At 56.7% G+C, this 23,241-nt stretch overlaps 2 protein-coding genes across 2 annotated transcripts; one reads left to right on the top strand and one right to left on the bottom strand.

Annotated features, from left to right (window-relative positions):
* The first annotated feature begins 5,567 nt into the window (after positions 1-5,567).
* On the top strand, positions 5,568-7,402 carry HGH1 (HGH1 homolog). Its single transcript, XM_032848341.1, has 6 exons — positions 5,568-6,215; positions 6,288-6,388; positions 6,499-6,597; positions 6,792-6,883; positions 6,963-7,085; positions 7,168-7,402. Exons 1-6 carry the CDS (start codon positions 5,590-5,592, stop codon positions 7,342-7,344), a joined length of 1,218 nt encoding a protein of 405 aa, XP_032704232.1. The 5' UTR covers positions 5,568-5,589; the 3' UTR covers positions 7,345-7,402.
* Positions 7,403-8,691: 1,289 nt separating this feature from the next.
* LOC116861616 (testis-specific serine/threonine-protein kinase 5-like) lies at positions 8,692-11,848 on the bottom strand. Its single transcript, XM_032848337.1, has 8 exons — positions 11,531-11,848; positions 11,076-11,183; positions 10,709-10,911; positions 10,559-10,614; positions 9,889-10,021; positions 9,697-9,812; positions 8,968-9,102; positions 8,692-8,894 (listed from the first exon to the last, which is right to left on the bottom strand). The coding sequence occupies exons 1-8, from the start codon at positions 11,732-11,734 to the stop codon at positions 8,692-8,694; spliced, it is 1,158 nt and encodes a 385-aa protein (XP_032704228.1). The 5' UTR covers positions 11,735-11,848.
* Between the last annotated feature and the right edge of the window lie 11,393 nt (positions 11,849-23,241).

A 23,241-nucleotide genomic window follows, 5' to 3' on the forward strand; every position in this document is an offset into this window, starting at 1 on the left:
CAACATGAGAAAGTGGGGCAAATTTAAACAAGTCAAAAAACCCCACTAACTTGGGACACCTGGGTGGCTCAGTCATTAAGCTGCACAGGTGTCCCCAGATCCCTTTCTTACATCATTTACAAAAGTAACGTTCAGAGGATTCAAAGGTCGCAGTGTAGAAACCAAAACCATAAATATATCAGAAGGTAATTTAGAAAAACATTCATTTAGAATACTCAGAAGGGAAAGATAGACATATATGTAGATTAAAAAAAAAATTATGTCAAGGGGCGCCTGGGTGGCTCCGTCGGTTAAGCGTCTGCCTCCATTCGGGTCATGGTCCCAGGGTCCTGGGATCTAGTCCCTGCATTGGGCTCTCTGCTCAGCGGCGAGCCTGCTTCCCCTTTGCTCCCCACCCCTGCTTGTGTGTGTGCGTGTGTGGGTGCACGCCTGTGTGCCTACTCTCTCAAATAAATAAATCTTTTTAAAAAATTATGGCAAAAGAGATAATAAAACTAGGGACAAACCTCAAAGTGAATTGTGTATTTAAATGTAAAACTAGGGAAAATGTAGAAGGAAATATAAAAGCTCTTCTGGACTAGTGACTGATGAAGCATTCCCAGGACGCCAGAGACCGCGTGCATGAAAGAAATCAGAAAGGTGGACTTCATCAAATTTTAAAACTTCTGCTCTGTGAAAGGCCCTTTTAGCAGGACCGAAAGACAAGCCATGACTAGGAGAAAATGCCTACAAGTGGCCTGTCCACAAAGAACATCTGTAGAAACCAAATAATCCCCCTAGAAAATGGGAAAAGTGGCAGACATTTCACCAAAGAGGAGACGCTCCAATCACTAGCCAATTAATGAGAAACGCAAACTAACCCTAAAATTAAAAAAACACCGACATCGCCAAATGCTGGTGGGGATTCAGAGCCACTGGGTCTCCACACGTGGCCTGCGGGAATGGAACATGGTCCAGACACTCTGGAAAACCATTCGGCAGTTTCTCGAAAACTGAACATACCCGTTGCGCCAACTCAGCATTGACCCCAGGGAATGAAGATCTGCGTCCGTACACACACCTGCACTACACACACCTGCACGACAGGGTTCTCCCGCCTCATCCTGGAAATGACACGAAGGTCCTCCAACAGGCAAGTAGCTGCTCACGGGGACGTGCACACGGGGGGCACTCGGAAGCCACAAGAATGAAGTGGCCGACTCAGGCAACAGCCTCCAGAGATCATCTGCCGTGTGATTCCATTTCTGTCACACTCATGAAGTGACAGAGTCGCAGGGAAGGAGGGGGGGATTGCCCGGGGGAAAGGTTGGAGGTTGGGGGCGAGCGCAGAGGCTCCTCGGGCTGTGCCCTTGCTCCCCATCCTGACGGCGGCGGTGATGGTTGCACCGGGACCGTAACTGATGCTGCTACCCGTACACTTCGACATGGCTTAGCGCCTTGGCTGGCTCCGTCCCTGGAGCATACCACTCTGGATCTTGGGGTCACGAGTTCAAGCCCCATCTTGGACGTGGAGCCTACATTAAAAAATGGTTTAGGGAAGCTTCGGTGGCTCATTCGGTTAAGTGTCTGCCTTCAGCTCGGATCATGATCCTGGGGTCCTGGGATCGAGTCCCTCGTCAGGCTCCCTGCTCGGTGGGGAATCTGCTGCTCCCCCGGCTTGTGCTCTCTCTCTGACAAACGAATAAATAAAATCTTAAAAAAATAAAAATAGGGGCTCCTGGATGGCTCAGTGGGTTAAAGCCTCTGCCCTCAGCTCAGGTCACGATCTCAGGGTCCTGGGATCGAGCCCCGCATCGGGCTCTCTGCTCAGCAGGGGGCCTGCTTCCTCCTCTCTCTCTACCTGCCTCTCTGCCTACTTGTGATCTGTCAAATAAGTAAATAAAATCTGTAAAATAAATAAATAAATAAATAAATAATAAGAAATGGTTTCAACGGCCAGTTTTGTTATACACATTTTATTACCATTTACAAAATTAATAATGTAATATACCAAAAAACATTGAATTTAAATGGATGATTTGGATGGTATATGGATTACCAAATAAAGTTTTTTGTTAAATTTTATTTATTTGGCAGAGGGAGAAGCAGGCTCCCCGCTGAGCAGAGAGGCTGATGTGGGAGTTGAGTCATGACCTGAGCCGAAGGCAGACGCTTCACTGACTGAGCCACCCAGGTGCCCCTCAATAAAGTTCTTTTAAAAAATACCACAGGAGGGGCTCCTGGGTGGTTAAGTCAGTTGAGCACCCTACTCTTGGTTTTGGTTGAGGTCATGATGTCTCAGTGGTTTGGCTGAGCCCGGTGTCGAGGTCCATGCTCAGCACAGAGTCTCCTTCAGATTCTCTCTTCCTCTCCTCCCTCTCCTCTTTCTCCCCTCCTCCCTACCCCATTGTCTGTGCTGCAGGCTGCCTTCAGCTCAGGTCATGATCCCAAGGTCCTGGAATCGGGCCCCACATCAGGCCCCCTGCTTGGCAGGGAGTCCGTTTCCCCCCCCCTCCCACTCCTTCTTCTTGTGTTTCCTCTCTTGCTGTCTCTCTCACTGTCAAATAACATTAAAAAAATTTTTTTTACAGCACCTGAGTGGCTCAGTTGGTTAAGCGACTGCCTTCGGCTCAGGTCATGATCCTGGAATCCTAGGATTTGAGTCCCACATCAGGTTCCCTGCTCGGCAGGGACTCTTCTTCTCCCACTGACCTTTTTCATGTTCTCTCTCTCTCTCTCTCAAATAAATACATAAATAAATAATCTTTTAAAAAATTTTATAGAATTTTTTTTTGCCCAATAAATAAAATCTTTCAAAAGAAAATTAAAATAGGGGCATCTGGTGGCTCAGATGGCTAAGTGTCTGCCTTTGGCTCAGGTCATGATCCTGGGGTGCCAGGATCGAACCCCTCGTCAGGCTCCCTGCTCAGTGGGGAGTCTGCTTCTCTCTCTCCCTCTGCCTCTCCCCTTGCTCCTTCTATCTCTGTCTCTCAAATAAATAAATAAAATCTTTTTTTTTAAAGACTTTATTTGTCAGAGAGAGAGGAGCTAGAGCGAGCACGGGCAGACAGAGTGGCAGGCAGAGGGAGAAGCAGGCTCCCCGCCAAGCAAGGAGCCTGATGTGGGACTCGATCCCAGGACGCCGGGATCATGACCTGAGCTGAAGGCAGCTGCTTAACCAAATGAGCCACCCAGGCGTCCCAATAAATAAAATCTTTAAAAAATAAAATAATACACAGAATCATCCTTGAAGGTTCTTCCAATGGCCAAATTTTGGATCACAACAATGAGAGTAAAATATCCTTTTTCTTTGAATAAAATAAGACTCCCTGAGGGGCACCTGGCTGGCAAATGACTCTTGATATCGGGGCCATGAGTTCAGCCCCACACTGGGTGTGGAGATTACTTCAATAAATTAACTTTAAAAACAGAAATGAGAGTCCATGAGTCTTCACTGACATACACAAGTGAACAAAAATAGGTAAAGAGAAAGCTTTCTCCTCTATGACAGACAAAACAAGCAAACACTAGTGAGTGAAATGTGCATGAGGAATGCACTATTTACGTATTCTCAAAGTATTGCCCCATAAAACATTTACTAAAGACAAAGAGAGAAAGTAACCTAACAGTGAAGAATCCTGGGCAATTCCCCTTAAGTAATCAAAATAAACATCTCCAGTGTGGGGACAAACTGATGGGACCCAACAAAAAGCCCTCAGCCTCATCTCCATAGTATTTCTTTCTTTTTTTAAAGATTTATTTGAGAGAGAGCAGGAGCAGGGGGAGGAGCAGAGGCAGAGGGAGAACCAGGCTCCCACTGACCAGGCAGCCAAGGGTCTCCATCCCAGGATCCTGAGATCATGACTGGAGTTGAAGGCAGATGCTTCACTGACTGAGCAGCCCAGGCGCCCCCCTCCTTGGTGTTCCTGCCAATCTGAATCTAATCATGAGGCAACCAGACAAGTACAAGTTGAGCAACATGTTACAAAGGAGCTGGTTGGTGTCCTGCAAGTATCAAGGGCACGAAAGTCAAGACTGAAGTGTAGCTCTCGGTTGAAGGAGACTGAAAACTTTGCTAAAAGGTCATTATTGGGATAACTGGGGTAACTTGGGAATTTGAAGTGTCTGGGTCAGAGGTATGTGGAAGTTCTTGTTGAGACGTTTTCAACTCTTATGGGCAGCAACTGCGTGTCCGAGCATGTGGTTTCCTTGGAGAGGTGGGCATTTCCTCCGACTTGTCTATCGTCTTCCTCAGTTTCAGGCAAGGGGCTTTCACACAAGGTTCGGCTGGCAGTGAGCCTATGAAGTGCTGGTCGGTCTCACCTGGGGGCAAATCCCGACTCCTGGACCTTATTACCCACTGACTTCAGGGGCGTGCTGTTCCCTCTCAATGGCTCTCCCAGCCATCACTGTCCCTACAGGCTTTGTTCTAGCCCTTAGAGTGAAACAAAGATAATATCAACCTACTAAGGGGCTTATAACCTATGCAGAAGTACATAACATGACCCATGAGGCAAGGAATAGATGAAGGAAAAATCTTATATTAGAAAAGGTCTCAAATCAATGATCTCAGCCTTTACCTTAAAGAAACTAGAAAAAAAACAGCACATTAAACCCACAATAAGCAGGAGAAAGGAAATAGTAAGGTCGAGGTGGACATTCATTAAATCAGAAAAGAAAATAGAGAAAATGTATGAGTCCAACATGATTCTTTAGTGAGATCAACACAATGGACAAATCGGCAAGAGTGAGAAGTCACAAGCCGTCAGCATCAGGGAGCACACTCGACACTACTACAGACGCTACAGACGTTAAAGGATAGGGGAAGATTATGAACCACCTCATGCCAATGATTTTGACACTTCAGATTAAATGAACCAATTCCTTGAAAAACACAGACTACCAAAAGTCTCTCAAGAAGAAAGCGGCAACCTGAATAGCGAAGTGTCTATTAAAGGATTGTGGTCGAAAGATCTTTCGAGAAAGAAAATTTCAGGCGCAGATGGCTTCACTGGGTGGTCGACCAACCAACCACTCAATGAAGAAATGCTAGTTTCACAAAGTCCTCCCGAAAACGGAAGAAGAGGGAACGCTTCCCCAATCCTTCTGAGGCCAGTACTACCCCGATAAGAAAACCAGGGCTTTATATGAAAACTACAGACCCGGATGCAAAAATTCTAAACAAAATGTTAGCAAACCGAGTACAACAACGTATTAAAATGTAAGCATTCTCACTACCAGACTGGGGTTGCTCCGGAAACACAGGCTGCTCTAACCTTAGAAAGTCCATTAAAGTAATTTATGACGTGACTCTTCCAGCGACAGGAACTCTCTCCCCCGGGTCTGGCCGGCCCGCGGACCGAGGTCACACCGGGGATTCCCGGCTTCGGTCCGCGCGCCTGCCCCGCCCCCCCGCGGCTCCCGCCCCCGCTTTGGCTGGGCTCCCGGACCACAATGCCCCGGGCCTCGGCGTGGCCCCGCCTCCGCACGCCGACCCCGCCCCGCGCGCACAGTCGGCAGCCTCTGATTGGCGGCTGCGGCTTCCGTTCCCCTGATGGGCGGGTTCTCGGTGCCGGCGGCGGCGTGGGTGATCCGCGGGCACCAGCAGGCATGGGGGAGGCCGGGATTCGCACCGGAGCGTCGGCTGATGGGCTAGCTCCCGCAGGGTCGCCGATGCCGGAGGCCGGCGTGGAGGCGGAGGTGGCGAAGCTGCTGCTCTTCCTGGCGCCCGCGGCGCGGGCGGACCTGCAGGCGGAGGCGGTGCGGCACGTGCTGGCGCTGACCGGCTCCGGGTCCGGTCGGGCGCTGCTGGCCGGCCAGGCGGCGCTGCTGCGGGCGCTGGTCGAGCTGGCGGCGGCCGCGGCCCCGGCCCCGGCCCGCGACGCCGCTCGTGCGCTCGTCAACCTGGCTGCCGAGCCCGGCCTGCACGATCCGCTCCTGGAGGCCGAGCCCGCGCTGCCTGCCCGCCTGCTGGGCCGCGCGTTGGACCCAGAGTGGCCCTGGGCCGAGGAGGCGGCCGCCGTGCTGGCCAACCTCAGCCGCGAGCCGGCGCCGTGTGACGCGCTGATGGCCGCGCTGGCGGCTGAGGAGCCGGGAGGGCCAGGCCTGGAGCGGCTGGTGCACGCGCTGTGCACGCCCGACTACAACCCCCGGGCGCCCCTGCATTACCTGGGGCCAGTGCTCTCCAACCTCAGCCAGCGTCCCGCGGCGCGGGCGTTCCTGCTGGACCGCGAGAGGTGAAGCCCGGGGCGCCCGCGGGGAGGGGGTGCAAGTGAACGGGGACGGCACTGAGTGGTCCCTCCCCCCAGGTGCGTAGTCCAGCGGCTGCTGCCCCTTGCCCAATTCCCAGACTCCTCGGTGCGCAGGGGCGGGGTAGTGGGGACTCTCCGAAACTGCTGCTTCGAGCATCGTGAGTGGTGATGGGGGTGGAGGGGTTGCGGTTGGGGGGTGGGCTGGGGCAAAGAGACCACTTTGGACCCCTCCCCCCCAGACTGGCTCCCGTTTCTGTCTTCCCCTCAGGACACCACGAGTGGTTGCTTGGGCCCCAGGTGGACATTCTCCCCTTCTTGCTGCTGCCCTTGGCTGGGCCTGAGGACTTCTCTGAGGAGGAGATGGAGCGTGAGTGGCTTTGGTGGAGCCTCAGGGGTGGCTGGGTGAGTGGGGGGGGGAGGCCCCTAGAGGGCAGGCAGGTGCACAGATCAGGACCCTTCCAGAAACCTTCCAGCGGGGAGATGCTGAACACAGATGGGATTTACAAAGGCAGGGTTCAGCTGCCCAGTGCAGGCAGCCCCAACTCCCACACCCACCTCTAGGGCTGCCAGTGGATCTGCAGTACCTGCCCCCAGACAAGCAGCGGGAGCCCGATGCTGACATCCGCAAGATGCTGGTGGAGGCCGTCATGCTGGTGAGCAGGGGTCCTGTGCCAGTGCCACTCCCCAGTATCCCCACACCTCAACCTCTGCATGCTCTCTGCCCTGTTGCAGCTGACAGCCACGGCCGCTGGGCGCCAGCAGGTGAGGCGCCAGGGAGCCTACCTGATCTTGCGTGAGCTACACAGCTGGGAGCCAGAGCCCGACGTGCAGGGGGCTTGTGAGAAACTCATTCAGGTGGGAGCAGCGTGTATGGAGAACAGGTATGGATGTCTGTGGGGGGGGCGGCCAGGTGCTCACCTCCCTCCCCTGCCGACAGGTGCTCATTGGGGATGAGCCAGAGCCGGGCATGGAAAACCTGCTGGAGGTACAGGTGCCTGAGGATGTGGAGAGGCGGCTGCAGCAGCTGGACCACCAGGAGCGGGAGGAGCACACCTGGGGGCAGCCAGAGGAGCCGGCCCCGGAACCACAAACAGAGGGGGCTACACCTACCTGAGGCCCTGGCTCCCCACCCCCAGCTCCAGGCCCACCTTGGCCAGCCCATCCGTCCAGGCCTTCCTGCAGCCACCTGCAGGCCTCCGGGTCTCCTTGCTCAGAGCACTGTTCCCCGCTGAAAGGCGTGGCTACACTTAGGCTCAGGGTGGGGCGTCTGGGATGAATGTGCAGTAAACGTGGGGTGTCAGGGCGCTTCACTCCCCGTTGCTTCCTGCAGCACAGGTTGTTCAGACCAGCACTGGTCAGCACGAGCTAGTCAGGCTCTGCGACTCTCAGGCACTTCCAGGAGATAGCCGACGGGGCTGGGCAGAAACCAGTACAAGCCTGAGCAACCTCTGAGGGCACTACAGAGGTCTGGGCATCCAGGTGTAAGCAGGGCCCTTTGCTGCCAGTCCCACACCGCACCTTCCATTCTGGGGTCCTTAGCTAGCCCTGCCTGAGATCCAGCCTCAGAGGACTGACATCTTGTGACTGTCACCAGCCTCAGCCTGTTCTGGGATCTCCTAGGGCTGCTGCCCCTGGTTTGTCCTTGGAGCACTTGCTGGGTGCTGTCTGCCTCCTCTCCACCATCCTGCTCCGCCTGTGTCCCGAGACTGCCCTCAGCCCCTTGCTAGTTTGTCCAGCCCAGAACTGATGTGACAAGCTACGTCTGCACTAACTATGCTCTAGCCGTGGTCAGTTTCCTTGAGTTGCATAGCCCCTTGCCTCCCCGGTGCGCCTGCAGCCTCACTCTTTGCCCAGCCTTTTTCCTTAGCACCCTCTGTCTCCTTGGAGCCCCAGTGGGTCCAAGAAACTTGTTTTCCCCCAGCTCCTTATGTGGGCTCCTGTGTTCTGCAGCTGCCAAGCCTTGTAGGCTGTCCACATGGCCCTCCCCGTGCCCTGCTCCCTTCCTGCCACCGTCTCCGGGGTAGGACTCCTTTGCACTCTGGCACAGGAGTGCAGCCTGACGCCCTGAGTGTTCCAGCACCCTCTCAACATGTGCCCTCAGTCCTGTCACTGCCTCCAGAGCTGGAGATCCACTTCCATTCCTCCCATCAAGCCTGGGTGCATCCCGGAAACGAGGGGTCTCCTTCCTCTCTCGTACCCCCTGTATTTTTCTCCTCCTCCCGATTAAAGCTGTGGCGTGGAGGCGTGTGGATTCGTGTTCTCCCCGGCTGGGGAGCGCTACCGGCTTCCCCGTGGCTGGCTGCCCCTTCCTGCACTGACACGCGAGCATCCCCTCCGTAAAATAAATGCTTTATCTGGCCTACCCATCCTTGGGTGCCCAGGCAGTGCTCAGGCGTGGTCCTGACGGCAAACGTGGATCTCAGGGATAGTGGCTACCCGGAGGCGCCCACCCCCAGGCTGGCTACCGCCATGCTCCGGAGCTCCCGCTGAGCAGATCCTGCACCTCTTCTTGGGACTCCCTCTGGGGGCTCAGGCCAGAAGCATTCCCACGGTGAGTCCCTCTGTGGTGAGGGCGCCGGAGCTGCAGGCGCCGCTCTGAGTCTCTGCCAGGCTCCGTGGGATGCAGGGTTGCGGGCAGTTGTGACTCGGCTGGCTTCACTGCAACTGACAGCCATGGGGAATAAGAAGGGCCGTTGAGCAGCAAAGTCCCCGCCCGCCCTGCTGGGGCCCCGCCCACCTGGCGAAGAGCCGCGCATGGTGCGGAAGAGCGCATGCGTGGCGGGCAGCATCCAGCAGTGGGCGGCCACCTGTTGCAGATCCAGGCGTGCGCGCGGCCTTAGCTGTAGCAGGCCCCGGATCAGGTCCTGGCACTCTGTGGGCAAGGGCTCGCAGCTGTGGCCTCCCACTGGCCACTCTTGCCCGTGCCCGTGACTGTCAGCAGTGCTGGGTAGTTTGGGGGACGTATCCCGTGCAGTCACCCGAACACGTGCAGGGAGTCCGTGCTTCTCCAATCATGAGATGGAGGCACCGAGAGGTAAGGAGGTGTACCCTGGGCCGGTGCAGAGCTCAGAGTCCGCGGGACCGTTGCTTTCCAGACAAGAGACTGAGTCTGTGCCACCCCCAGCTCCGCTGCCCTCTCATCTCTATGCTGCCGTCCATTTACCAGCCCGGACAGGGGTGGGATGCCAGCTCAGCCCCCATGCCCCCGCCACTCCCCTCACTGGGGATAATGACTGGTCTCTGGACCCAGTCTCTCCCTAAGATTTTATTTGGGAAAGAGAGCATGAGCAGGAGGAGGGGCAGCGGGAGAAGCAGGCCCCCCACTGAGCAGGGAACCCAATGCAGGACTCAATCCCAGGACCCCAGGATCGTGACCTGAGCCAAACACAGCGAGGGAGCTCCTCAGGCGCCCCTGGACCCAGATCTTTCTTGCCAGGACTTGGGGGGGACCCGTGCTCTGGCTCACCTGGGGACATGCCGGGCCTGAAGGCTGGGCCTTGGCGCATGAGGTGCAGCACGCGGTGTGGCTGATGCTCCTTGAAGGGCAACTTCCCGGCCACCATGGCATAGAGGATGACACCCCTGGGGACACGGGCGGCTCAGGGCCTGCACCCTTCCTGCCCTCCCACGGTCCTGCCTGTGCCAGGGGGCCACTCACAGGCTCCACAGGTCAGCCTGCTCCCCGTTGTACTTCTTGCTCATGAGGATCTCGGGGGCTGCGTAAGCCACAGAGCCGCAGAAGGTGCTCAGCAGCGAGTCCTTGAGGCCCGAGCGGTTGGCGAAGCCAAAGTCTGTGGGGGCGCGTGGTGCCGGGGGTGGGGGGCAGGAGGGGAAGGGATGTTGGGCTCAGGAGAGGGGGCCGTGGGGCAGATGCAGAGTGGGTGCGTGTCCCAAGCACAGGTGGGGGCCAGCGTGGGGCTGGGCCTCCTGGGAGGGTCAAAGGTCAAGTCAGGTTGGGGTCAAGTCTGAAGGGGGGGGCGCCTGGGGGACTCAGTCACCTGAGCAGCCCACTCTTGGTTTCGGCTCAGGTCACGATCTCAGGGTCCTGGGATAGAGCCCCGGGGTCTGAATCCGGCTTCACACTCAGCCCGGAGCCTGCTTCAGGATTCGCCCTCTCCCTCTGGTCCTCCTCTCTCTCTTTCTTTCAAATAAATAAACGGGTCTTTAAAGCCACAAAAATTGAAAAAAGCCTGAAGCAGTCAAGAGTAGAGGCTGGAGTCCTAGCCGGTATAGCGGCTGAGCGTGGGCGGGCCTCCCGGAGAAGCTGAAGGCTGGGGCTGTGAGTCAGGGTGGGTTAGGGCAGGGGTGGGGCCGGGCCACAGGCTCACCGGTCAGCTTTAGGAGGCCGTGGTCGTCCAGCAGGATGTTCTCACACTTGAGATCCCTGCGTAGGGAAGGGGAAGCAGGGCTGGTCCTGGGCTCATTGGGCCTCTCCATGCGGGGGTCGGGGGGGACAGGTGGTGGGGGCACCCCCTCACCTGTGCACAATGCCAGAGCTGTGGCAATGGGCCACGGCACTGACCAGCTGCCAGAACAGCCCACGGGCCTCCTCCTCTTCCAGCCCTGGGCGGCAGCGGTGGCCTGACACGGCGTTGATGTGCTCCAGCAAGTCCCCGCGGGCCGCCAACTCCAGCACCAAGTAGGAGCGCTGGCTGTTGTGGTAGGTCTCATAGAGCTGCACCTGCCAGAGCCCGTCCCCAGCCTGCCATCACCCAAGGAGGGCTTGTCCAGGGCACTGGAGCAGGGGCTTAAGATGGGGCTGGGCCCCAAGCATCAGGGTCCCTGGTGGGAAAGGGGGTGCTCTTGGACAGGATGGGCACGGGCCATGTCGGGGTCTCTGCCTACCACATTCAGGTGCTTGTAGGTAGCATTGAGGGATGATATCTCACGGGGCAAGAACTTCTGGGAGAACTCCATGGGGGCCTCAGCCGTGGAGATGATCTTGATAGCCACCTGCAGGGGCAGAGGGTGGCCCTTGTGTGTAGGCCACAGCCCCTGAACGGGGATGTGAACAAGCCCCATGTCCTTTGTGCACACTGCTGAGCTTGACTGGGGCGAGGCTGGGAAGCAGAATCCCTCAGAATCCCTGGGGGTCTAGAGAGACCTTCCCCTTCCCTCCTGGCTCTGATATGCTCCAGGGGTTCTGGAGCTGGGAGTGGCCAGCTTGCAGGTTCTTGGGAGGACACCAGAGCAGGAGGGAGCTGGCACAGCAGGGAGGTGCCTCAGTGGGGCATGGGGCATGGGGACCGCTGGGGTTAGCCTGCTGTCTGCACCCATGGGAGGATACGGGCCTGCCTCACCATGGCATGGTGCTTGCCTCGCAGGTCGGAGGCCAGCTTGGGGTTGTGCCGCATGCGCTCATGTGTGGCGTAGGCCAGGTAGACTTTGGAGAAGGCCCCAGAGCCAATCTTCCTGGAAGAGAGCAGGTAGCCGTTGTCCCTGCATTCGCGCACCTGCTCCATGAAGTTTTGCTGGTCCAGCTTTCGCCGGGCACTGCCCTTCATGAAGGGCGGGGTGCCACGGGAGGGGGCGGGGCCTTGGGTGGGAGGAGCAGGGGGCGGGGCAGAGGCCTGACCGGGATCAGAAGGGCTAGGGCAACAGGGCCGGAGGAGGCTCCTGGGCCCCTCGAGGCTGCACCCCCGTTTCTGAAGTCTTTCTGGGACTGGGGCAGAGGCAGGGGAGTGACCAGGGCTGAGAGCTCGGAGTGGGAAGTGAACGCAGCCGTGGACTGGTGTGGGTCGAGGCAGGCTCTGGGAAAGCAGGGGCAGATTCCAGAACGGAGGTTCTAGAGCTGCTCTTGCATTGTGCCCTCAAAGAGGGGTGTTCTGTCCCCCAGGGCTTGCCTTCTCTGAGAACGTCTTGCTGGAACTATCCTCATCTTGCATGGGGCCTGCTCCTTGTGGGGTGAGAATCCCCAAGGCAGCGTGAGGCCTTATGTGACTAGTCACAAAAGACCCCTCAAGAAGCGTGTGGAGAGGGTGGGCGAGGGAAGGTAAGCAGGGCTTCTAAGTATACAAAGAAGGGGAAAGAAAACCCAGCGTGCGCTGGTGCGTGCCCCTCTTCCCTTGTGAGGGTAGTGTGGAGGCCGCCAGGTCCGCTGATCCTGGCCTTGCCCCCAGAGCGCTCTTCAGACTTGATGGCCCATTTCCAAGGCAAGCAAGGGTTTCCAGTCTGGGCTCTAGGAGAGGAAAGCCAACACGACCCCTGACTTCTGGCCTGCAGAGCCTTCTGGGGGCACTGTTGCCACAGGGAGTAGCAGACGATGTTAATGAGCATCTACTGTGTGGCCGACAAGGTGCTAAGCGGCACGGAGTGGCCACACCCCCTCAGTCCCTGCCTCCCGTCTACAGGCCACACCTGACACAGCCATCCCTGCAGTAGGCGTTCTCATCCATGATCGCAAACCACAGCCAAGTTCTACAGGTGAGAATTTGGCCCATCGAGGTGCACATATGTGGTCTCTCCGCTCTGAGCTAGCTGGCTTGGTGGCTGCTGGTCTGCTGTCATGCAGGTGTCCTGGGAGGGCCTGGCTCTTGGTGGAGGCTTGTTCCCTGTGGGGATCTGCAGTGGTCATGGTGTGCCTGTGACCTTGAAGGCCTGGGAATGGTCTGGTAGGACAGATGTTCTCCTAGTCCTGCTAGGTGAGAGGAGGATGAGCTGCTTTAGAGCAAGGTTTGTGTCATGTGTTCCCTCACTCACCCGCTGCCCTTGCTAGTCAAACTGCCTGGGATATAAAATATGGACAGACTTTCTGCATTGCTGATGTGCAGGTTGGGGAAGAGAAACCTCTGGATTTCAAGCAGAGGGGTTATTACTCAGGTGTTGGGGGGCTGGTGCAGTGAAAGGGAAGATGGGGTGGGTCCGGCCAGAGGTGCGTGCGCCTGCGCACTGCGACTGGGGAGCCTGGGAACCGTGTTGGCTGTCACCTTCCGGCTCCCCCCCGGTGCCAGAACGGAACAGGAAGCCACGAGAATCGTGTGGAGACAGGCAGGACGTTGAACGGTCACCAGCTCTGGGCACTCTCCCTTTGCAGAGTCTTTCGTGCCCTCCTCCTTCACTGCGCTCTCGGCCACCCCCGCATTATGAGACGCATTGAGCCCCATCATGTGCGGGGCTTGGTGCGGAGCACTTGGAAGCAAATCACAGGGACGCCTGGGTGGCTCAGTTGGTTAAGCAGCTGCCTTCGGCTCAGGTCATGATCCCAGCGTCCTGGGATCGAGTCCCACATCGGGCTCCTTGCTCGGCGGGGAGCCTGCTTCTCCCTCTGCCTCTGCCTGCCATTCTGTCTGCCTGTGCTCGCTCTCTCTCCCTCTCTCTCTGACAAATAAATAAAATCTTAAAAAAAAAAAGGAAGCAAATCACAGACATGGGCCTTTCTCTCCTAGAGCTCAGACGGAGACGGGCATCAAGAGTGTAATAAAATGACAGCTGTGGTGTTTGGTGGAGTGGCTTGTGCCCTTGGGGAGTGACGTCTGGCTAAGGCTGGGGATGGGACAGAGCCAGCAGGGCTGCTGCACACTGGCCATGTCCGGAGGCAGGGCTTGGGGCAGGAAAGTGAATCCTTCAGACGGGATCTTCGAAAAGGCCCGCCTCCTGCCCTAGCAACTTCTGCTTTCTATGTGGGGGTCGGGGGTGGTTGGGCTCTTCCCGAGGGACCAGGCCCCATCGGCAGAGCATCTCACCGTCAGCCTTCTGTCTCTGTCTTCTGGGCTCTCTCCCTGCAACAGAAAAGGGCTGATCCCCTTCCCTCGTGGGGAAGGGAATGTCCCTCCCTGCACTGTGCAGCTTCCACTGCCCCAGTGTGTGCCCCCAGGGCCCCACGCTGCACCCTCAGGCCATCAGCCACAGCTCGCTGCAAGTTGAAGACGCGGGCTAGGCCTGGGCGTAAGGCTGCCGACCACTTCCTTCTCAGAGGGCCCTTCTCGCTTCCTGAGCTGTGGCGATGCCCGCCTTTTTCTCCGTCTGCAAACGTGCCTAGATGACTTCAGCCTGCGAGGCTGTGCCCGTGCCGCCGTGCCTTGTGCAGATCGCAGCCCCCCGCCAGCTGCTTCCCTCGGAGTCCGATCCTCCTGATCCTCCTCCGTCCCCCGGCGGCGCCACTTCACAGCGCTTCGCCTGTCTTACTGTTGCCTGTTCCGCGCCCTCTGCAGCGCCCCGGCTCATCCCGACCCCCGGTCGGCCCACGGAACTCGTCTCTGCTCTCTCGGGGGTCGGCGGCCGCAGGGTCTCCGGGGGTTGGCCGGGAGCGCCGCATGTGCGTTCCTGCGTGAGCGGTAGCGGAGCGGGAGAGGGCCCGCGTGTGTCCAGGTCGGGCCCACCCGGCGTGTGTCCCTGGACAGGCGCGTGTTTGCGAGGGGCCTGGCTCTGAGCGCAGTGGCGCGCCGAGCCCGCGAGGCCGATGCGTTCCTGCCGTGCGGCGCGGGATGCGCGCGCCCGCGCCTCCGCCAGGTCAGGGTCGGAGGCGGACAAGAGCAGAAAGGCGGAGAGGGCCGGGAGCCGCGCGGGGAAGCGGGACGTGCACGCCCCGCGCCTGCGCACTGACCGGCCGCGTCCCTTACGGCCAGCGGGAGGCCGCGCTCGCGCACAACGGTCGGGAGTCGAGGTCTTCAGACGGCCGGGGGGCGGGGCCGATCGTGAGGCGGAGTTTGCGCACTCCCGCTCGCAGGGGCCCGGTGGGCGGGGTGGAGAGAGGGAGAGCGAGAGAGGGACGCGTCTCTGGCCAATGAGCGCAGAGATCGCCTGGGGGCGGGGCCGGGCTGCCGCGCGCCGGACCGCGGTTGGGGAGGGTGGCGGGGGCGGGCTCGGCGTGCGACCCAGCCCACCACTCCGGGCGGGGCAGGCTGGGAGGGCGGTGCCCGGGCCGGGGCGGCAGCTCCTCAGGTAAAGCGGCTCCCGGGGACCGGCGGCGCTCGCTCGGAGAGGGGTCCGTCGGGGGAGCCGCGGCCGGAGACTCTGGGGTCCGCGCCGTCGGCCGGGTCCTCGTGGGAAGCCGAGTCGGGAGGCGCGTCCCCAAGGTCAGCGGGCGAGCGCGAGGAGGGTCCTGGGCGTCGCGGGGCCGAGCCCGCCCCCCGGCCGGGGCCCAGGTGCGCCCGGCGCGGCCGAGGAGCCGGCGCCGCAGCCCGGAAGAGGCCCGGGACCCGGCCGCGCCCCTTCTGCCCCACGCCGGCGCGGGGTGCGGGGGCCTGAGGTGCGCCCCGGGCACGGCGGACTGCCCTCTACGGGAAGCAGAACCTGAACTCGGAGAGGCCCCTTCCCGTTGGCCGCGGGCGTCGGGGGAGGCGGTCCGGCGCAGGGACTGGTGTGTCCGGACGCCGCGGGGACTGCTGGGCGCAGCGGCCAGGTCGTGAAGCCGGCAGGTCAGGGTGAGGGCCAGGTGGTGCTGGGCCAGGCCGGCCCGCGGCCCCCGGCTCCGAGGCCCGAGTGCCGGGGCTCCCGGCTTCCTGCAGCGCCAGCACGGCTGCAGTGCAGCGCCAGGGCCTGAGGACAGGGCTCTGTTCCCGACCGCACGCTTGCAGACCTTCGCTTTGCCAGCCCGGTGGAGGGGGGCGCGGGGCTGGTCGGCTCCAGAGCCGTGAAGTGAGTCAGAGGGGTGGGGTGGGGGCCGTGGGTCTGGTGGGGGAACCGGAGGACTGGCCTTGCCTGGGGACGTGGCTGCAGTGGCTGGCTGGTGCCGGGAGCAGGTGGGGTTGGGGTTGGGGTGGAGGCTGGCTCTGCGGGCACAGTCTTGGAGGCAGGGACCACTTCTGAAAGGGATGGTGGTGGGGGGTGGAGAAGAGGGTCAGGTGTGGGGAGGGAGACAGAGGAGCAGGAGCGGTGATGCTGGTTCCTGACCCCACCGCTGAGTGCGTGATGATGCAGGAAAAGAGGCAGGTGTGTTGGGGGCCAGGGAGAGGTCGGGTGAAGAAGGCGAGGTGAGCATTGGAGCTGTTGGGTTTGAGGGGTCCAGATGGAGATACCCAGCGGGCACTGGGCCCCGGGAGACCCACGTGGGAGTTGTCAGTTGTGGACCCTCCAGCAGTGGCTTGATCGTGACGCGGCTACATCTCACGCCTGTAGTTCTGGCGCCCAAGGGGTCTGGGGATGCTGCTGTCAGCAGGGTCTTTACTTCCAGGCCTCAGGCTGTGGTGGTTCAAGTGAGCAGGTATCTCTGGTCTCTCTGTGGTGTTGGAGTGGAATGACTGAGTTGAGCTCCCTTGGTTACCTTGAAACCAGTATTCAGGCTGGCTGCCTTGCTGGGACCTGCGTCGCGCTGTTTCTCACCGCCCAGGGCTGGTTGCTGCCTCCCGAGGGACGGCCGTAGATCAGAGGTGGAAACTGGGGGGCTCATGCATGCTTGCGTTCCCCGCTAGTCCCATGTGCAGACACGGTGTCTGCACTCAGACCAGGGTCCGCTGAGGCCCAGGTAAGCGGTCCGGTCACGGCGAGCGTGTGACCAGCCGCTGCAGACCTCATGAGCCTCTTCCGTGGGCTGAATCATTCAGTCTCCTTGAGGTAGGTCCCAGAAAGCCCCTGTGACTCTTGTGGGTGCCTGGCCAGTGCTCAGGGCATACTGGCCCTGGAGTTACGAGGACTGGGATTTCTTCACCGAGCTGGAGGGCCACGTGGCTCTGGGGGTTTCCGTGTGAACCCAGTGACCCAGCTTGGGACGGCCTGGGTTGAGAAATAGTGTTCCCGAGGGATGGTGAGCAATGAACTGTTGAACTGTCTTCCCTAGATTCTCAACCCAGATTCTTGTTGGTGACTCTGGAAGTGGATTCTTCTCTGGCTCCTGTGCCAGAAGAGAGGGTCCTGGGGCCTGCTGCAGGGCTGGGTCATTCCCGTGACCCCACACAGTGGCCTGACCCTTAGACAGGCGCGTGGCTTCCTCTGGGCAGTGGTGTCTGTGGCCTCCTCACCTCCCATGCCTCCTCCTGACCCACCTTGGACTTGGAGCAGTTGGCCCAGCACCTCTGTTAGCCTCTGCCATGTCGCGTGGCAGCCATGATACACGTGGGTGTCCTCCAAGCCAAGGGCTTGGACTCCGCGGGCTCAGACGGCGCCTGGTCGGCTTCCTAGATGTGGTGGAACGCCTGTCCAGGTGAATGAGGAAGAAGCTGCTGCTGCACTCGGCTACGAAGTGTAGGATGCAGTGGGGGAGGCCCTCCTCGACCATGCCTTTGACCTGTGTGGTCTGCGCCACAGCACGGGCGGAGGGTGGAGCCTGTGGGAGCCGGTCCTGGGCGAGTCCTGCTGTGCTGGTAGCTAGCCACTAACGAGCAGTGGGTTCCTCTCCAACCTGCTGGGCTCTGTGTACTAAACCAGACGGAGCCTCTGAGGTGCTGGCCGGCCAGTCCATGCTCGGCACACGCTTCCTGCAAGACGAGGGCGCCTTCGGGGCGCAGAGCCTTCCTTGTCCCTGCACCCTCTTACCCCACGGGGCGTTTGTCCTGGTTTGCCTCCAGCGACCTGCTCACGTGGGTTTGTCTCCGCAGAGAGCAGCAGTCTGTGCTGTCTCAGCGTGTCTCGCGTCACACACAGGTCACCTGACCTGCGGCGCTGGTGCGGACGGGCTGTCTCCCGCTGGCCTTGTTCGGCCGCGCGCTCTTCACTTTTCCACCGGGCGGTCGAGCTCTAGACTCTACAAGCTCCGCTCCCTGCCACGCTCCCGTGCTTGCGCTTGTGTGACGGTTTCAAAATGGGGGGGATCCCGTCGCGGGTGTGACTGTTTGGGCCGGCGGCAAGTGCCCCACAGGCTCTGCTGGCCCTCACCCCCAGGACGACCGCCGCTGCCCGCCGGGCTTGCCGTGTGCCAGCCTCCCGCCGTGCAACCTCTTGCGTGTGTGATGAGTGATTTGTGCTGCTTTGTCACTTATTGACCGGCTCTGGCGGTCGGACCAGGTGTGTGAGCACGTACGGTTGTGCGCAGAGGTGTAACTGTGCACACGGTTGTCAAATTTTATGTGTCTTTTGACTCAGAAACTTGACTCTTTTTTGATAGTCAAACTGAACAGTGTTCGTTAACGTGTCTGGGTTTTTGTGTCTGGCGTAGCACGTCCTTTCCTACTTTAAGACTATAGAAGGTTTATGTGTGCTTCCTATTTGGACTTTAACATTTCATCTTTCTTTTTTTTCTTTTTAAAGATTTTATTTATTTATTTGACAGACAGAGCACAAGCACAAGCAGGCAGAGAGGCAGGCAGAGAGAGAGGAGGAAGCAGGCTCCCCGCTGAGCAGAGAGCCCGATGCGGGGCTCGATCCCAGGACCCTGAGACCATGACCTGAGCCGAAGGCAGAGGCTTTAACCCACCGAGCCATTCAGGCACCCCATATTTCATCTTTCCATTTAACTCCTATGTGCATCTATAGTTCGTGTTGGGATAAGGAGAGGATAAGGGATAAGGAGAGGTGTGGGGAGGCTAGTGTTTTCCCTGAGTGTTTAATTTGCTGTTTCAACACTATTGATTAATCGGTCTATAACTCCCTGAGTTATATGGGAGGATTTTGATTCTATTCCCTCCATGAACAGTTTTTGTTTTTTTAAAGATTTATTTATTTTAGAGAGAGTGAGGGAGTAAGTGGGGTGGGAGGAGGGGCAGAGGGTGAGAATCTTAGAGCGGACTCCCCGCTGAGCTTGGAGCTTGATCCCAGAACCCGCGAGACCATGACCTGAGCCAAAACCAAAGTTGGACACTCAACTGACTGAGCCACCCGAAACCGGGCAAAGACCCCATCAAAAAGGAGAATTTCAGATTAATACCCTAATGAATACGGATGCCAAGATTCTCAACAAGATCCTAGCTAGTAGGATCCAACAGTACATTAAAAGGGTATCTATCATGACCAGGTGGGATTTGTCCCTGGGATGCAAGGGTGGCTTAATACTGCAAATCAATCGATGTGATAGAACCCATAAATAAAGACAAGAACCGCATGGTCCTCTCAATTGATGCAGAAAAAGCATTTGACAAAGTACAGCACCCGTTCCTGATTAAAACTCTCCAGAGTATAGGGATAGAGGGAACATTCCTCAACTTCATAACACCCATCTATGAAAAACCCACAGCGAATATCATTCTCAGTGGGGAAAAGGTGAGAGCCTTCCCAGGAACACAAGGGTGCCCACTCTTGCCAGTCTTGTTGCACATAGCACTAGAAGTCCTGGCAACAGCAGTCAGACAACAAAGAGAAATATAAGGTACTCAAATTGGCAAAGAAGAAGTCAAATGCTCTCTCTTTGCAGATGACATGATACTCTATGTGGAAAACCCATGAGACTCCACGCCCAAACTGCTAGAACTCATACAGCCGTTCAGTAAAATGGCAGGATACGAAGTCAATGTACAGAAATCAGCTGCTTTCTTATACACTAACAATGAAACTGTAGAAAGAGAAATTAGAGAATCGATTCCCTTTACAGTAGCACCAAGAATGACAAAATACCTTGGAATAAACCTAACCAAAGAGGTAAAGGATCTGTACTCGAGGAACTACAGAACACTCATGAAAGAAATTGAAGAAGACACAAAAAGATGGAAGACCATTCCGTGCTCGTGGATCGGAAGAATAAACATTGTTAAGATGTCTATACTGCCCAGAGCTATCTACACTTTCAATGCCATCCTGATCAAAATGCCAATGGCATTTTTCAAAATGCTGGAACAAACAATCCTAAAATTTGTATGGAACCGGCAAAGACCCTGAATCACCAAGGAAATGTTAAAAAAGAAAAACAAAATTGGTGGCATCATGTTGCCTGATTTCAAGCTATATTACAAAGCTGTAATCACCAAGACAGCAAGGTACCGGCACAAAAACAGACACATAGACCAGTGGAACAGAGTAGAGAGCCCAGATATGAACCCTCAACTCTATGGTCAAATAATCTTTGACAAAGCAGGAAAAAATATCCAAGGGAAGAAAGTCAGTCTCTTCAATAAATAGTTCTGGGAAAATTGGACAGCTATATACAGAAGAATGAAACTTGACCATTCTCTTATACCAGACACAAAGATAAACTCTAAATGGATGTGAGACCTCAACGTGAGGCAGGAATCCATCAAAATCCTAGAGGAGAACATAGGCAGTAACCTCCTCGACATTGGCCACGGCAACTTCTTTCAAGACATATCTCCAAAGGCAAAGGAAACAAAAGCAAAAAAGGAGTTTTGGGACTTTGTCAAGATAAAAACCTGCACAGCAAAGGAAACAGTCAACAAAACAAAAAGACAACCCACAGAATGGGAGAAGATATTCGCAAATGACACTACAGACAAAGGGCTGATAGCCAAGATCTATAAAGAGCTCCTCAAACTCAACACCCAAAAAACAGATAATCACGTCAGAAAATGGGCAGAAGACATGAACAGACACTTCTCCAAAGAAGACATACAAATGGCTAACAGACACATGAAAAATGTTCATCGTCATTAACCATCAGGAAAATTCACATCAAAACCACATTGAGGTACCACCTTACACCAGTTAGAATGGGGTGGGGAATGGGTGAGCCCGGTGGTGGGCATTAAGGAGGGCACGGACTTTGGGGAGCACTGGGTGTTATATGCAAACAATGAATCATCATCAAAAACTCTTCAATGTACTGTATGGTGATTAACATAACAATAATAAAAAAATAATAAAACATTTTAAAATAAGATTTATTTTAAAGCGAGCGAACAAGTGAGTGGGGGTAGGGGCAGAGGGTGAGACTTACAGTGTCTCCCTACTCAGCTTGGAGCTTGATCCCAGGACCCATGAGATTATGACCTGACCCAAAACGAAAGTCGGACGCTCAACTGACCGAGCTACCCAGGTGCCCCTGAACAGGTTTTTAAAAATGCTGTGCGCACTAAGGATGAAAATCAGAACGTTTTCCCTTGCTCTTGATGCACTGGAAATGGCAGGGAGGCTGGAGGCTACAACTGGTAATATTTTGCACTGACTCCATATACATCACGTGAACAAAGTGGGAATATTGGCTCACTTGCTGGAAGGTTGGGCGTGTCCTGGGTGAGGTATGGGAACAGGAATGGGCTGTTAAGTGAGTGGGCATCCCCAGTCAGAGAGCCTGGACGCGGCACGCTTGCAGAGGACAGGCAGAAGCGAGGTGCTGAGAGTTCAACCCAGGCCTGGGGTTTCTGGGTGGCCAGGACACCTAGAATGTAAAAGGCTGAGAGAGAAGCGGCAAGGGCTTCAGGTCTAGGCTGACACAGCCCGTGTGGGAGGTGTTGGGTGCTGCGGGCAGCAGGAGGACGGGTAAGCAGCGATGTGGCATCGTGCTAGGATCAGTGTTGGCAAAAATCCTCACCCTGAGTATGGAGGAGGCAGGGAAGGGGGAGTGGCTGAGGCGGGACGGCCAAGTGAGCGGGTGCTCAGGAATAGGACCCCCACAGGGAGCAGGGCATCTACTGGCTTGTGTGAGGGCAGAAGTAGGGAAAGGAGAGCAATGGGGAGGGGTACTGATGTATTTTACGGTGTGTCTGTTACTGAGTGGTGCGCCTTGGTGCCATTAATTTCATTCCCTTAGCAGTATATCCAAAGAGAGGAAGTTTCTTGGGGGGCCTGGGTGGCTCAGTCGGTTAAGCCTCCCTCCGACTCTTGGTTTTGGCTCAGGGTCTTGGGATTGAGCTGAAAATCTGCTTCTCTTCTCGCTCTTCCTCTGTCCCTCACCTGGCATGTGCTCTCTCTCTGTCTCTCTCTAAAATAAAAGAATAAGCATATTTTAAAAAATATTTTATTTTTTTATTTGACAGAGAGTGAGAGAGAGAACACAAGCAGGGGAAGTGGGAAAGGGAGAAACAGGCTTCCCTCTAAGCAGGGAGGCTGATGCAGGGCTCTATCCCAGGACCCTGGGATCATGACCTGAGCCAAAGGCAGATGCTTAACAACTGAGCTACCCAGGCTCTCCCTCTCCCCCCCGCTTTTTTTTTCTTTTAAGAGAGACAGAGATAGAACACACGCAGGTAGGAGAGGGAGAAGCAGGCTCCTGGCTGAGCAGGGAGGCTGATGCAGGGCTCTATCCCAGGACCCTGGGATCATGACCTGAGCCAAAGGCAGATGCTTAACAACTGAGCTACCCAGGCTCTCCCTCTCCCCCCCGCTTTTTTTTTCTTTTAAGAGAGACAGAGATAGAACACACGCAGGTAGGAGAGGGAGAAGCAGGCTCCTGGCTGAGCTGGGAGGCTGATGCAGGGCTCTATCCCAGGACCCTGGGATCATGACCTGAGCCTAAGGCAGACACTTACTGACTAAGCCACCCGGGTGCCTAATAAATACAAAATTTATTTTAAAAAAACAGCGGAAGTTTTTTGATGAATGTCAGTTTATCAAGTCTTTTCTTTTTCCCCAGAGCCCTTTTGCTTTTGGTATCGGTCATAGAGATTTTCTTCTGCTTTTTACCCACCCCCCCCACCGAAATTTTCTGGTTTGAACTTTTATATGTAGGTCCGTAAGTTATTTTGAGTTTCGTCGTGGTGGGAAGGACGGGCTGCGGTTTGTCCCGCTGCGGGTCGGTGTTCGGTGCTGTTTGTTGGAAAGACGGTCTCTACCCCACTGCACAGACTTTGTACCTCCGTGGAAAATCAGCCGGCCGCGTGAGTCGTGAAGTCAGGTAGTAGAAATCCTCCAGCCCGGTTTGGTTTGGTTTCAGAATTGTTTGGGCTGTTCTAAGGCCTTGCACTTCCGTACGAGTTGTAGGGCTCGTCCCCCAGTTCCTGCAAGAAGCCTGCTGGGATTCTGAGTGGGACGCATTTAATCTGTAGATCCACTCGGGAAGAATCGGTACCTTCGCGCACTGTCTCTCCACTTATTTACGTTTTCCTTAATGTCTCTCAGCAGCGTGGGGCGCCTGGGGGGCCCAGTTGGTTAAGCCTCTGACTCTTGGTTTCCTCTCCGGTTGCGATCTCAGGGGCCTGAGGTGCGGCCCAGCGCTGGGCTCCACGCTCTGTGCAGACTTTACGTGTCCCTCGCCCTCGGCCCTCACCCCAGCCACGTGTGCGCGCTCTCTCTCTCTTTCTCTCGAGTAAATATATAA

The sequence above is a fragment of the Lontra canadensis genome, unplaced genomic scaffold (genome assembly GCF_010015895.1).
Source record: "Lontra canadensis isolate GAN:19392208 unplaced genomic scaffold, GSC_riverotter_1.0 scaffold201, whole genome shotgun sequence".
NCBI lineage: Eukaryota > Metazoa > Chordata > Mammalia > Carnivora > Mustelidae > Lontra > Lontra canadensis.